The following is a 16,455-nucleotide window of genomic DNA, read 5'->3' on the forward strand; positions in this document are numbered from 1 at the left end:
TGAGCATTGTAATGGGAAATCTTGTCTGAAAAAAATGGATCCTGAGGTATATCTGTATGTAGGTAAAAAAGTCTTTACTAGGTAAAGAATTAGTTTTAGAATGGGAACATTCTGCTTTCCAGTTTTGAGATACTTCTTACAGGCTCCACAAGGTCCTGTAGGATTTTGCCCTGCTTGTGTGATGGCAAGAAACAGCTGAAGTGCTTTATGCATTTGTGAGATTGCATCTACCCTTTTGGTCAAGCTGTGTGGCTGTGATAAATCCATGATTTACTGGTGTTTCTACTTCAAACTTGCTGCTTGTCATACAATAGTATGAGACTTTTTTTTTTTTTTTAAAGTGTGTTTCTTTGCCAGTTATTCTGCACCATAATTACAAGGATGTTTATCGTGATATTATATTCACAATACTATCTGTCTGAGACATTTAATATGTATGAAAAGTGTTCTAAAAAATATTTTATGTTTGTATTTGCAATTTTCTTAGATGAAGCCAGTGGTATTGCTCCAGTTCAAGTCAGCTATATTTCTTCAAAAAGTTGTTCTATTGCTGATAACAGCTATGGTTGTCTGGCATCAAATATTCCTGCTTTGGAATTGATGGCTTTGTATGTAGCAGCTGCCATGCATGACTATGATCATCCTGGTCGAACAAATGCTTTTTTAGTGGCTACAAATGCACCTCAGGTAAGAAATTCTTTAGCCACAAAATTATTTGTGTTGTATCTGAAATCAGTATAGTGAAGTTTTTTCTCTTCTATATCCCTACTGTAGCCTGTTTAGCACTATTTGCACAACGTAAGAAATGGGGAAATAAATTTGTACTTGACTTGTGTAATACAATTTTTCTCTCAATAAATTCTGATATTTGTACATAATGGTTGTGTACATATGTAATAATTATTTTCAGTTTAGAAATTTGAAAATAATAATACAAAACAATGCAGGATAAAAGAAAAGATTATTTCATGGAGAGCTGGTCCTAGGACTGTCAAAGCATCTAATTCATTACTATTTTACATTTAGAAATCCTCTGAAATTGTAGCAGTGTCTGCCATTACCATAATAGTCCAATTAACTGCATCGCCTAATATCTATATTTTAAATTATTCCTTTACAGTAAATAACCATTACCTTTAAGGGAAGGTAAAATAAGAAGAAATCAGCAGGGCATCCTTGCTTTTATCTCCCGTGTTCAACTTTAGTGTTAGGACAGAGAGTAGAGAGAAAGGTGGTGCTATGCTTTTCAGGGTCTAAAAGGCTAAGACAAAAGAGGTAAAGGAGAGTAAAGCTAAACAAAATAGCAGATAGGGGAAAAAAAAAAAGGTGGGGCAGGGAAGAATTGGAAGGAAAAGCATAAAAAAAAAAAGTCTAAACTGTATGGTGAAAGATTTTTATCCAAAGAGTGGATATCTAAGTGAGAATATTTATGATGAATATTTGGATCTCTTAATAAGTTAGAGACAAGAAACTAAAACAACAGTAACAACAACAACAACAATAATAGTACAACTTGTCAGGAGATGGACACTATAGAAGTGAACTCTATAGTCAATCTTCAACAATACTTTCTTGCAAAAAAAAGTGTTTAGGATGTAGGCAGTTATGTATTTCTTCTGAGAACAGTATAGAAAGAAGAATAAAGACAACCAATACGGACATTCATCTGCAATTTTCCAAAACACATGCAATTCATTTTGTTAATGATTTCTTCCTTTCCTCAAAACATAAAGATTATTTGTGCAGTTTTCCAAAGAATTTTTTTAGGCCCTATTTAATCTCTATTCAATTAATTATTTTCTAGGATATTTTTTGTAAACATGGGAGTTGTGAGTAAAATCTACTACTCTTTTCATACTTTAGTTAACTCATTTCCAGTTAAAATGTATTCATCAGCATTAAACATAGCACACTGAAAAACTGGTGATGCTCCACATCCTTTCACATTAACCACAGTTCTTATATGCTTTGAAATTCTTTTGATGTTTTTTGTTTTGTGGTTTGTTGTGGAGTTTTTTTTTTAATAGCACTGAAATTAAGAGGAACTAAAAGGGTATACTTAGATCTGGTTTTTAGGTTGGGGTTTTTTTGTTTGTTTTTTAATATATGAGTATGTATGCTCCACACATTCTGCCAAGAGTGCAAAGTCTGTCTTTGAAGTGGTTTGTGTATGTGTGCCTACAGCATGGATTGTAGATGTCACTAAGGACTTTAAGGGAAAAAATAACTGTGCTATTTGTTTGTTCTTGTTGGTTTTTTCCTCTTATCTGGCATTTTTATTTCACTTTAACCTTCAAAAGTAGAAGTCAAAACATAGTTTCCAACAGTTGTTTTCTTTTTTCTTTTTAAATTGAGACTCTTTTCTGACTAGCCCTTAAGCTTCAAAATAATGAATTCATTTAAGTCTTTATGTTGTCAGTTGTCATTTATTATTCCCTCCATTTTTTTTTTTAGGCTGTCCTCTACAATGACAGATCAGTTTTAGAAAATCACCATGCTGCTTCTGCCTGGAATCTTTTCTTATCACGACCAGAATACAACTTTTTATCAAATCTTGATCATGTAGAATTCAAGCGTTTTCGTTTCTTAGTGATTGAAGCAATTCTTGCCACAGACCTCAAGAAACACTTTGATTTCCTTGCAGAATTTAATGCCAAGGTTTGCTCCATTTTAGTGTCTTCATTGAGCTGTTATATACTAATGTTAGTGTTGCTACTCAGTAGTTGCTAGTATTAATAACTTGCATTTAAACTATTATATTTTACTAAAGAATGCAAATAGAGGATCCCCTTTGTAGAAACAGTTTGTAGACTGTTTTCTGGATTGCCTAATAAGCCTAACAGATGGGATACAGGGACCCACAGGTGCCTTTGATCACATCTCCCATTTCCATTTTCTGAGAGATAGCAAATGACTTTTTTACTATATAAGATAAAGAAAAAAATATATGGGAAAATTAATGCAAGTGTCTGTTGTGCAAATCCCGAAGAAAAAAAAAATCGCTGATGAATAGTTTTAACATATTTTTTTTAAATGTGTGTTCTCAATCCAGGTCAATGATATCAACAGTCATGGTATAGAATGGAGCAATGAAAATGATCGCCTGCTAGCCTGTCAGATATGCATCAAACTGGCAGATATTAATGGCCCAGCAAAAGGTAGAGAGCTGCATCTAAAATGGACAGAAGGCATTGTTAATGAATTTTATGAACAGGTGCGTATGGAAAGTATAATTTTTTCTTTTTTAATGACAGATAGGTGATCAAGTCTTTGCATTACCCCCTGTAAATAAATTGAACCGTATTCCTTGTGTTAAGTCTTCAGGTAAGGTATTTCCATCTTGTCTTTCTCAATATTGAAAATTTATTTTTATAGGTAGCATTCTAAACCTAATTTTCTACTTCCTGTGAATTGTGTTAGAAGCTGTAAAACAAGCTCCCTGGCAGTGTTGGCCATTTGTCAGATGTTAGTTTTGTGTTTGGTTTTTTTGTGGGTTTTTTGTTGTTAAGATGATGCTGAAAAACCAAAAGAACGTCTTCCACTTTGGGGAGTTCTCTAGTATGTTTCCAAGTCAAAGAATATGTATATAATCCACAAGACTGGAAATGTATTTTTATCTGACTCTTAGTGAAAACACAGAAAACATTTAAAAATTAAATATTAAAAATACACATTAGTAACTAAGAGTATTACAGTGTAAATGACATTTTTACAGTGGAACTTTGATAATTAATCCTAGCAAGATTAACTGGAAAAAAGTCTGAAAATTTGTTCCCTATTTTTTAATTTACAACTTCTTTAGGCCTCACAAAATATATTTCTACTCTCATATTTTTTTGTAGTGAACTTTCTGAGGATTTAGCTATTTGTGAGGCAAAAATCAAGGACTGAAAAATATTTTTCAAACTAGGAAGATAAAAGTAAACAACAAAATCACTTGAGAGATTAAGCAATGGAAAAATACATACTGTAGACCATAGTATTCTCCTTTAGGAAAAACTTTTTTGTAAAATATCAAGTCCACAGAAGTGCTGAGATAAGTGACTATAACTCAGAGTTATGTACGAGCAACTGTTCAATTTTTATTCCTGCAATTTATAAAATGGGAAAAACTCCCAAACTAAACCACTTTCTTCTGGATGTTATAGTACATTTCATTCATCTATGCCTTTTAGGGGAAGCCATTTACCAGAATACTTTACTCTAGCTGATTACTTTTCCATTTTCTCTGTTCTTCAGCTCAGCAATTGAAGTCAGATCACTGCCAACCCCAAAGCCGTCCTGTTAATGTAGAGGACTAGCAGCTCCAGTAGAACTAGGGTCTCCACCCATGCACGAGGGTATCTCACAGCAAAGCTGAAGGCAGGATTGTGGGCTATGCAAGTCTGAGACATAATGTGTTGTCTTTGTTTTAAATTGCCCTATTGACATTTTCATTCACTTAGTCTACGCTATTATTGCCTCTAAAAAGATACAATCCATGGGATGTTTACTTGGTCCCTTTAAGTTAATCTTTAAAGTAAAAAGTACAAGTTAATTTTGTGAGAAGTTCTGATAATTCATTTCTATTTCAGGGTGATGAAGAAGCAAGTCTTGGATTACCTATAAGCCCCTTCATGGATCGTTCTTCTCCACAGCTTGCAAAACTGCAAGAATCTTTCATCACTCACATAGTTGGCCCCCTTTGTAATTCCTATAATGCAGCTGGGTTGCTTCCAGGCCAATGGGTTGATGAAGAGGAGGAAGATGCAGAAAGTACTGAAGATGATGATGGAGCACAGTTAGAGAGTGATGACGATGAAATGGAAGATGATGTTATTTTAAGTAAGTTCCTGTATTTCACTTGGCACATGCAGTTGTCATTTAATAGATTCAGACATAGCAATGGTGGTTGAAAATGAATAGTACAAATACTGTAGATTTGCAATTATATTACTCCATAAATTGTACTCATAATATTTTTTTTTGTTAATATCAGGAGATTCACAATTTGAAACAGAAACTCATTATTATCTCTTGATGTGGCACCATTTAAATATCCTGAACAAGTATCCATGGTTTTCAGTCAAATTTACATCACCTTTAAAAAGTGCCATTGGTTTTGTGTGTGTAAAGTACAACTACTTTGAATCTCAAACAATTAAATATGCTTATAATTTTACAGAAGCTCAAAGAAAAAAAGGTAGACGAATATTTTGCCAGCTAATACACCATCTCAGTGAAAATCACAAAATATGGAAGAAAGCAATTGAAGAAGAGGAAAAAAGTAAAGCTGAAGGAGCTAAACTGCTGACTGAGATCTCATCTTTACCTCAAGCAGATGAAATTCAGGTTATTGAGGAAGCTGATGAAGAAGACGAGCGACAACTAGGAGAAGACAAGACATGCTAAGAAAGCTTCAGTGGTGTGCAGTATGATAGCCTATTTTTTTTTCCACTGTGCTGTCGTTAGCCTGACACAATTCACATAAAATTGAAAGGCCTTAATACTGTGAGAGGATTAGTGGAATCCCACTCCTATGCACTTTTGCTACACAAAATATGAAACTTTATTCAAAGATTGAGTATCGTATACCCTGATGCAAAGTTCTTTATGCCTTAGTTGGTATAAAATATCCTGATATAATGCTGCATTGCTGACTATGGAACTCTTATTTTCCTTGAGGTACCTGCAATTTTTAAAAACTTTCAGTAACTTCAATTACCAAAGTGGCAAGAACTTTTTGCTAACAAGCATATGTGAGATGAATCCTAATATTGTCTCAAGTTTGTTGTTTTCATGTTGTTTTTGAACATGAATGAGAAAAAGTCTGTGCCTATGAAAACTATGTTACTGTTGCAGTGCAAGCCTGTTGTGGGGTGTCTACTTAGTGCGGTAGTGTGCTTAATGTAGTCATCTCAGAGCAACTGTTCGAGGACTGTGACATAAATGCTGAATTCTGATATTTGTGGTTTAAAAGAAAATCCAGGTGCATCTATTTCTGATGCTTTTTATTATTGTGCATAATCTGATGTTTTATTTTTGCAGAAAATATTCAGGTTTGCCGTGAGTGTTCATGATGATTCATTGAATACAAGGCCATTATCATTTTTTGCCTTGCTGTTTTGTGGTAGAACATTAAAAACCTGTTCAGCTACTGAAATTATTAAGGAATTTTATTCTTTTAGTCATAATGCTATATTTCCTGCCCTAACTCAGGTTCTTGTTTAAAAATAAGTCAACCACATCATAGATTTTTATCTTACACTGATTTCCAGTATTAAATTTTAAGGAAATAAGATCACATTTCATTTATTCTTTGTATGTAAAACTTTAGGCAAATTAAAGATTTTTTTTTAAAAAAAAAAAAAAGACAAAGCCTACTCTTTTTAAATGGCTTCTGTATTTTAATGTGCCCCACATCTGTTTTCACATCACAGCTGTAGTTTATATTGCCTTCAAGTCTGATGTACTTCCAGAAATACACATGTGGAAAGCAAAATGTGAAAACTCTGTGTAAAGCCCAGTAGGAAAGTATTTTACATTTTAGATTGTCGAGTTTTTAAATAAGAAACTTGGACATGCCACACAAATGTATTTTTAGGAACACTACCATTGCAAGTCTAATTCTAAAAAAGAAAGAAAAGCATAAATAGGCTACAGGTATGTAAGCAAGCCACAAATAGTTTTAAAAGTACATCTTTTAGTACTAAACATTTATATGCCATGCAGTTGAATGGAATAAAAAGAAATGCACAAGTGTGCAAGTTGCCAAATATATCTTAGCATGTTTGTGTTTATAACAGTTAACTTGAAACAAAGGTAACATTCCTAAGATAACCTTGTGTAAATTGTATTACACTATTTTACACCAGCAAATTCTTGTTGTGCACTTTGATTGGCCAGTCTAAATGCCAGAAATGAAATATTTTTTTATTTTCCACTAATAAGATTTTTGTTGACCTATTTAGAAAACTAGAGACGTGCTTATGCATTTTTATATCTTCAGTGCCAAATCCCCTTTTGCTGCCATTATTATTGCCACTGCATGTTTTGTAACATGAGCAGTGTTAAAACCAGATATTTCTGTCATTAATGTTGCACTATTGAAGCTGGCACTTACTGAACATTCACTCGTATTTTGCAGTTGTTGTTTGTATATTTTCCTAACAGATCATTTGAAGATTACAGAAATTATTCTATTATTCTAGTTTCCATATGCTGTATTTTCGGCATTTTGTCTTTAGCCTATGTGTTTGTATATAAAAAAATCACTTTAATGCAATCTAGGTTCATTTTGCTTTGACTGAGAAGAGATGCAAATGATCTTGTCTAAAGTTACTGTTATATTATCTCACATGACTTTTTTTATTTATTATCCTTTAAAGAAATAATTAAAAACTAATATAAAGCAAGAAGAAGGTAAAAAAAATAACACTTTATCTTTTACTAAAGCATTGGCAGCATTTATATCTGGTGACAAACTTGCCAGCAACTTTCTTATCTCAGGTTTCCCTTAAACTCTTTAGAAATACTGAAGTAATTTTTAAATCTAGAAACCAGTAGCAAACCTAAGTGTTTAATAAACTATAATGCTAATACGTATTTCAAAATAGATATTTTCAAGTTATAGTAGCTTGCCTCAAAGATATGTTTAGTTATTAATATATTCAAAGTCCACCTTAAAATGTCTGTTATGTATGTATAAATAATATATGTCATTGATACTCGAAGAGCAAGGGAAAAGAACGTTCAGATGTCGTCACAGGTTGGTGCATGGCATGTTTGCAGAAGTTGATGTTCCTCCAACTGACGATGTCTTAATCTTTCAAAAAGGGTAATAGAGGGTCATTTGAATGTTGATTGAGCTGTTGTCAACAATAATATACCTTTATGTGAGGCATATAGCTATTATGGTGGTAACAATCCACTGCGAAGTTTCATCCAATTTCAATCTGTGATCACACTTCAACTTACAGAAACCAGGGGATGCTAAGGAACACTGAAAAGCACACAAAAGAACACACCTAAAATACCTTTTAAAGCAACACTCACCACACTTTTTTCTGTCAAGAGGTAGGCCAAATTGGTTCACACTGAAGTTTATGCTGCTACAGTAGATACACCTTTTATGGACAATACTCTCAGGTTTAAGTAAAGTCTTCAACCCCTTTCCTATCAAGAGTCTCCCATCTCAATACTGCTTATTTTCACAAGGTATGTTGGATTATATGCTCCTGTGCAAACACTGCATACAGAACTAAACTACACATTTTTCTCTAAGGACCCATTTACCTCCATGCCTCTGGAGACCTTTGGGTGTTGTAGTGATTCTAAGCTAGTCAAAATGAACTACGTGGATCCCGTTCCCACGAGGTCTTCCTCCATGACAAAGTTAGATGATGAGTCTAAGATTCAAATTAAAGGACTGGTGTAACATCACTTAAGGTAAGTCCAAATTAACAAAGTTTGTGCAAGACCTGATTTGCTCTGTATGAAGAAACATTTCTTCTCTGTACTTCTTGCATTCAATTTTAACCACAACCAGTAGAAGGTGAGTCAACAAAAGGAGTTAGCAGAATTCGAGAGCTCAATTGTAGCTTTGGTCCTTCCTCCCAGGCAGGCATAGTTGTGGCTGTACTTCTGGTTCCTCTAAAAGCGTACCCAAATTTGAAGTAATACAGTATGTGGCACTAACACTCACAGGGCAGCACTTTCCCTTTTGTCAAACTAATATTTGAGATGATGTGAGAGGTGCAGAACTGGAAGTGTCTCAGGCTGGTGAGAGTGAGATCAGAAGTCCTGGTCTGAGACACATGTATTGGAGTAAAAATATGGAATTAGTTTAGGTGATGAGAATTAGAAAGGATACCTGAGGACTGCATACACACAGAGAAAAAAGATGTTCTTATCCAGAAGAGAGACATTCTTTATTAAATTCTCGATTGAAATGATAAAATTATCTTAAGTTGTGGTGCAAGTTTAATAAAATCAATTTTTCTGTGGCCAATAAAGATTAGATGGGAGAAAATAGATGAGAAGTTGATTAAATGAGGTGCAAAAAGCACAGTCAAAGCAGTGTTTTATTTTGCTTTCTTCCCTCCAGCTTTCTTCCGAATTGTGTTTCTGTGTGTGCTTCTTCATGTCTGAGTTAAAAGAAATGAGGTAATGAATTGCTTTCATTTTTGCAGTGAAGAATTTTCCTTTTGACATCTCCTGAAGTAAGCCTTTAACATGTAAGAATCATACTGCAGATATCAGAGATGAAGCTGGAAAAAGAACATAACTGTTCACTGATCCTTGTCCGATCTTAATTTAATCGGGCCATAAGCAATTAGTACTTCTGTCCTCTGCTAAATGAGAAAGAATAATATCGTGTACTTCAGAGGAAAAAGAGCTTATGGACTAAGCTCCTGTAGGATAAACATTACAGTGAACTTCAGTTTCTACTTGGCAATGATCCTGCTGGCATAGTGTACATCCCCCACATCCTTAGGAATCCCGCTAATAGATATGTAACTCTTAACTGAGCAGTCTGTCTCAATGGTTTTGTTGTGCATTTATTAATCTAATTTCTCTAAGGCATTTCCAGCTTAGACTTGAAATAAGGCTTCTGGTTAGTCTAATTTCTGTTATCTGCAATACTCTAAAAAAACCCAAATTGTAGAGTAACTAGCAACTGGATGTTTTGTGAATAATATCATTAAACTATAGAACGGGGTTCCAGTAAAAAAGGAACTGTTTGGTACTGAGACTGAAACATCTGTCTGGAAGTGGTATTGTTGTGGTACAGTCAGGATACTGAGTAATAGATGCTTAATGTATTTAAGTGATTGTCACTTGGTTCTGTGTGACACTACAGACATCCTTTAAAAAGGGCACAACACAGTCAGAAATGTTTGACCAGAAGGTTTCTTTTGAAATCTGTACACCATGACTCATCTTTGGATTTCTGTATTTCAAGAGCTCACAGGTTATAGCAACTGGTGTCTATGAGGGGTTCTACTGTGCAGCCTGGCAAAATGTTACCATCGATCTAAGTAAAGAGAGTAAAAATCTTACACTGAGGAGAAACCTTCTGCCTCCTGGTTTAACTGTAGGCTTTCAGAAAAATAGAAATGTGTAAAATTAAACCAATAGAGCCTTTAAACAATGGTGAGAAAGCATAGTGTTTAAAATGATTCCTACAGTTCACCTTGTGATTTGTCCATGTTCTAAATGTCTTGCCAAAAAGCCAGTGATGAGTCACTTCTGACTCATCTATCTAGATCAGCATAACCCTTTGCACCTTAAATGAGATCAAAGTCTTTTCATTTTAGTTGCATAAAAAAACCCCAAAGACTAATGCTTAGCTTAGAATCCAAGTATAATACCAGAAATCCAAAGGGCAAGCTTGACACGACTTACTGCACATGTGGAGCAGACTGCAGTCTTTGTTAGCTGTGCCAGTTAGGTGTGAAAACTTGCTCCTATATATGGTCATCCAAATGGACTTAGTATACCCCTCTTATCATGACATTCATCCCACTGGAATTTATTAATCTCTGGGGTATTGCCAATTTATCTGACTCATATTAACTAAGCTTTCTCTCAGTCAACTGAATGAAGAAGCCCTCCTCTTTATCTTTGAGAATGGCTTTGTCATCATTTTGTTCTATTCATCATCATTACCAAAATACTGTTTCTAATTTCAGATATCACACCCATGGAAAAATGTCTGTCCATTAAACAGATTGCAGAATTCCAGTACAGACCAGTGAGACTGACCAGAAATACAGAAGACAAGGTCTAAGGAGATGGAGAAATAAAAAGTTAATTGAAGAGATTTTTCTGACTTTAAAGAAAATGAGACTTAAGTGAGATATTCTAAGGTTTTAAATACTTAATAAGGCTGCTTCAAAGAGCAAAGTAATCAGAGTAATGCTTTCAGTGCTCAAAATGTTCAGAACAAGAAGTTTTAGATTGCATGCAGGACGATTCAGGCTCAACATTGTCTAAGGACTGACAGGGCTGTGACTCACTGAAATAGATTGCCTTGGAGTATTAAGGAAGTCTTTGGGGAAAAAAAGTCTGAAAAAAGGCTTTCAGAATATTACTGAGTCAGATGAGTGAACTGCACAACTTACTGAGATCCTTTCTGCACCTATTTTTTTAAATACTAGAAGTCAAGTTGAGACCTGATATGGATCACTTTAAATACCAGTTAGAAATTGTTCACAATGATAGGAAAATAGTTAATAATAGCATTCAAACAACAGGAATTAGGGGTTTCAACTGAATCTCATTGCAGTTAATAAAGGCTTTTTATTCACTGATTATTTAACTGGTAATGCACATCCCACAAAAAAAAGTGTTTTTATTTCTTGAGGGAGGAGAGAATTCTTTGGAAAAAAACAGACACGGCTTGAAGGTCTGACAGAGTTAAGATTCTGTCTAGTTGTCAACTTACTAACAAATGGAAATGCAGTAGTCAAAATTAAAAAAAAAATGTCTAAAGTTAGTTTGCTAAAGCTTATTGTATTTTAAATATTTGTCAAACTACGTAGTCTTTTCTAGATCCTAACAAAGTGCATAGTTAAGACATTAGGATGTTTTGGGTGCTTTTGAAGATGATGTTATTCATATACATACAAAGAAGATTGGTTTAATCAAGTAAGGATTTTTAGGTAAATTTTAGCCCTTAGCAGCGAGGCGTTTTTGCAATCAACAATGAATTATTCTTACAGTCTTTTTTTCATGTATATAATGACATTCATGATGGCTTGAAGAATTTAGCTATTCTATAGACCGTACCTACAATTTGTAATGAACTTAATGCAATATTAAGGTGTGTTGCATTTTGCTCTGTACTGTGACAATTTAGACTATACATTCTTTGAGAGAGAAACAATATGTCTTTACACAGTGTAAAATAAAATGGAACAAGATCTGAAGATGCCGTGAAGAGGCTTTAAGAAGCAACTTTTATGCTTACAAAAAAGGGCAATTAAATTGACTTCCTAACTTACATAGACACAAGAAGGGTAATAAGTACTTCTGTTTTTCCTTGGAAAAATTAGGGTTATACGATTCTGCTGTGATGCATGTTTGCCAGTATTATTATTTTAACTGAGCTTATTGGGCAAGTTGGAAGGAAGCAAAAGGGTATTTGGACTCCTTAAACAGGGATATGTGTGGAGAAAGGAAATTTAATTACCTAAGAAAATCTGAAATTCTTTAAGATATTTTATCCATAATTATTGTAGTACCAGTTCCTTATTGGTATGACAACCTACTTGGATTACCTGCATTAGTGAAGGAGGTGAACAATTGAGTCATCCTTTATTCCCTTGTTTTAGTGAGGGTTTGTGTCCATGGGGCATACAGCATGTATCCTGTTGTCTAGGTGGTAATGATGGGACTAATGTTAAATGTCCTAACAATATATGGGGGTTTTAAATGCTTCTAAGTCATAGTTTGTACAAATTAAAAATATTCATTTAAAGATTTTTAGTACGAGCATAGAAAAAGAAGTCAGCCCTTCAAAATAGCAAGCAAAAAAATAGGCAGTTTATTCTCTTTTCTGGTATATTACTATAGGCTACTATGTATCACATGTAAAATTTTAGGCAAACGGCCATCTGCTGCAGTAATAGTAAGATATTGGATTAGATTGCACATTCCTAATATGCTTCATTATTTTAATAGATTTCATCTATTTGGAATGTTACTTATACAGAAGAATGTAACAAACGTAATGTCTCCCGAAGTCTGGCAGCCTTCCTAAGAAATGACCACTGCAAGTACAAGTTCTGCCTAATTCTAATCACATCAACATTGAGATAGTTGACAGACTTCAAAAATATCTAAAGGGATAATCTAGAAATGGAAGAATCTGCTGGTCCTCAAATTGTATTGTATGAAAGGACAGAACAAGGCATAATATTTCCATAAGTGAACTTTAATTTGATCTTGACTAGAAAAATAGGTTGAATTATGAGGCCCAATGCCAAATAACACCTCAGACATCTAGCTGCTATGAACACATCTGTACCTTAGATCAATTTATACTGAGAGTTTACCTTTCAGACTACTATTGATTAGTCCACTGTACTTGGCTGTGGCGGTTTAGCCAGGTGTCCACCAAGTCATAATATCACTCCCCCTGCTAAACTGGACAAGAGAGAGAGAGAGAGAAATATAACGAGCAGTTTGAGAATCGAGATAAGGACAGGGAGATTGCTCAGCAATTAGCATCGTGGGCAAAACAGGTTCAACTTGGGGAGAAAAAAGTTTGATTTATTAAAGGAACAATAAGAACAGGGAGAAATGAAATGGAATCTTAAAACACTCCACCCCTCCCTCTTCCCAGGATTCTCCTTCCTTTCCCCCAGCAGCGCAGGGGATGGGGGATGGGCGTTGCGGTCACTTTATTACAGATGGACTTTGCCACTGCTTCTTCTCAGGGGTAGGCCTCTTCACACTTCCCACTGCTACAGTGTGGGGTCCCTCCCATCGGGATACAGTCCCTCACAAACTTCTCCAGTGTGGGTCCTTCCCATGGGCTACAGTTCCTCATGAATTGCTCCAGCATGGGGCCTCCTACGGGGTCAGCTCCTCACACCCTGCCCCAATGTGGGTCATCCACCGGGAGAACAGTCCTTCAGGTACTGACTGCTCCAGCCTGAGACCCTCATAGGATCACAAGTCCTGACAGCAAACCTGCTCTGGCGTGGGCTCCTCTCTCCCCACAGACTCCTAGGTCCTGCCAGGAACTTGCTCCAGGGTGGGCTTCCCACAGAGTCACAGCCTCCTGCAGGCATTCACCTGCTCCAGGGTGGGATCCTCCATGGGCTGTGAGTGAATCTCTGCTACCCGGTGGCCTCCATGGACTGCAGGGAACCAACCTGCCTCACCATGGTCCTCACCACAGGTCACAGTAGAGTCTTTCTTTCAGGGCCTAAGCAGCCTCTTCCCCCTTCTTCTCCACTGACCTGGGTGTCTGCAGAGATGTTTTCACACACTGTTTTCACACTCCCCCCTGTTTCTGCTGCATTTTTGCAACTGTGCAACTACTTCTCAAATACATTATTCACAGAGGCGTTACCTCCATCACTAATTGGCCTGGCCTTGGTCGGCTGCAGGATCCATCTTAGAGTTGACTGGCCCTAGTCCGATCAGCTACAGAGGAAGCTTCTGGAAGATCTTTGTTTAAAGAAGCAACCCCTGTAGCTCCCCCACTACCAAAAAACCTGGCTCAGGCAAAACTACTGCATTGGCTGTGTTCTCTTCTGTTTTCATCATTCTGTCAATTTCACTCATTATGAGTTTTTTTCCCTGGTTATCCTTAATCTTTATGTTTTCCCACTCAATGCATTGTTGCAAAATTTATGTAATCTTATTTCCACCTCTTTTCAAAGTGATTTGTCTGTCTTTTATTGCAGTCTCTCTGAACTTGCTACTTTTCAGGTAAATATGCTGCTTTAATGACAACATGATATGCCTCTTCTACTTGCTATTGGTTCAGGCTAAAAATGCAGATTAATAATTTATTTTCATTATTCAGACAGCCTGAATCAGAATTAGATTCGGAATCTAATTGTGAAGCAGAACAACATACTAAATCAAGAAAAGACCTGCTTGCTGTGTGAGCTCAGGCTGTTTTAACAATTGAATAAGCAGAGCTTTGGAGTTCAGAGACAACAGTAAATTTTCTTAGCTGATGATTGAGACAGGAGGGACTACTATAAACTTATGTACTTCACATGCAGAATACAGTGTAAATTAGAACCTGTAACAATCTAGGAATAGCTATCGTCACTGCTAGTTATATACCCGATTGATTCTTCATCTCAAGCTGTTAAAAATATTCACCTGGTTCCTATTTAAAGAAATTTCACCTTGACTTCTCTTTATATTCTTGTCTACTTACCGAAGACACCTTTTATCAACTTTTTGGTCTGTGTTTTGATAGCTGTAAACTGTAATCAAGTCACTTAATCATGTGTTTGATAAACCAAGCAAATGAATTGTCTTGAATGTCTTGTGACCCAGTATGTTCTACCATACATTTCTGTAGGGAATTCTGTAGGGAATATTCATAGTTATCTAGGACAGGAAATTTAAGTGCTAAGTAAGATTTTCTTCAGCATTCTTTCAGTGTCATATATAACATGCTTGTATTGTTCCCTTTTCAGTTCCTGGGGACACTGGCCAAGGTTAACTCAAACCCTTAAATTTAAAGATATTATTTTAGAAATGAGCATTTAAGTTACTATGGTGGTGTTTAGTGCAGCTCTTGCATCAGTATTAAGAATGGAATCTCCTGCTGGACAGCAAGATGCATTGCCCTGGGCCTGGACTTAACTCTAGGAGTAGATGCAGGAATAGATTATCTCTGAGAAACAGGGCAGAAAACACACATTCTTCTGGTACAGAAATGGCACAAAGAGCAAAGGCATAGAACCACTTTTAGTTTCAGATTTAAGGGAAGCATATAAAACCAGAATCAAGGTGAAGAAAATAGAGGTAGGAGAAACACAGGGCAGCTCATCTTCCTACTGGTGTTACACTGCAGTTGGCTGTGGAGACCTTCAAATGGGATACAATAAACCAATCCAATGGTGAGTTGACTCCAATTAGCAGAATTTCTGTGAGTATACTTAGAAAAGACAAGTAGTTATTGCTCAAGGAGAAATCAAAATAATTAAGTAAAGAATGTAAAACTTAAGTCTTATTTCTAAAATTCCTCTTCATTAGGAAAGCATGCTGAATCTAAGCCGCTTTTTTACAAGTATTGAACAAGATCAAAAATAGTGCAAAGAACATTGCAATAATCTCACAGGAACGGGAAAAAAGCTGAAATGGATTTTTTGCTGCACAAACTTTAAAAAAAGAAAGATTCAAAACTGTACAGGGACTGAGAACAGCAGAGGTGAGCTGAATATGCATTTTTAGCTACATTTACAGAAAAAAAAAAGATATTGTCTTAGGGAACTGCAGTGGTGTTACAGAGAAGGTGCATGAAAGTTTCTTCTTGTAGCTGTAATACACCTGTATGTGGAAATATGCTTCCAGTTCTAAACTATCATCAAGAATTCAAAGAGCAAACTCTGCAAAAGAAAAAAAAAAAAAAAAAGAGAAGACTATAAATGCTGGAGGGAAAAAAATATAGGAAAATGGTAAAACCAGCAGTGGAATAAACAGAATTAATATAGAGAAACTGACAGGTTATTACTTAAATTTCAAGAAATCTTTCCATCAGTATGTGGACACATTGTTTTAAATCCACAACATTAGGACATTTAAAAGACAGGAAAAAATTCTGCAAATGGGAACATACTTAATGTGGTTTTTCATCTTTAAATTCTACAACCAGAACAAAAAGGTATACTGGTTAATGTCTCAACCTTTAATCCCAAAACAACGTTAAATAGCAGACAGCTGGGATAGATATTTGAGAGGTAGAAAACTCTCACCAGAAAATTCTGAACATCT

At 35.5% G+C, this 16,455-nt stretch overlaps 1 protein-coding gene across 1 annotated transcript in view; it reads left to right on the forward strand.

Moving 5' to 3' along the window:
* PDE3B (phosphodiesterase 3B) overlaps nt 1–6,142 on the forward strand; it is an 84,372-nt gene extending 78,230 nt beyond the window's left edge. The window contains exons 12-16 of the mRNA XM_061999534.1: nt 488–687; nt 2,455–2,658; nt 3,053–3,214; nt 4,575–4,824; nt 5,165–6,142. Coding sequence (XP_061855518.1) covers nt 488–687; nt 2,455–2,658; nt 3,053–3,214; nt 4,575–4,824; nt 5,165–5,391 — 1,043 coding nt within the window. The 3' untranslated portion in view covers nt 5,392–6,142. The remainder of the gene's footprint in view (nt 1–487; nt 688–2,454; nt 2,659–3,052; nt 3,215–4,574; nt 4,825–5,164) is intronic.
* The last annotated feature ends 10,313 nt before the right edge of the window (nt 6,143–16,455 follow it).

Source organism: Colius striatus, chromosome 7 (genome assembly GCF_028858725.1).
Source record: "Colius striatus isolate bColStr4 chromosome 7, bColStr4.1.hap1, whole genome shotgun sequence".
Taxonomy (NCBI): domain Eukaryota; kingdom Metazoa; phylum Chordata; class Aves; order Coliiformes; family Coliidae; genus Colius; species Colius striatus.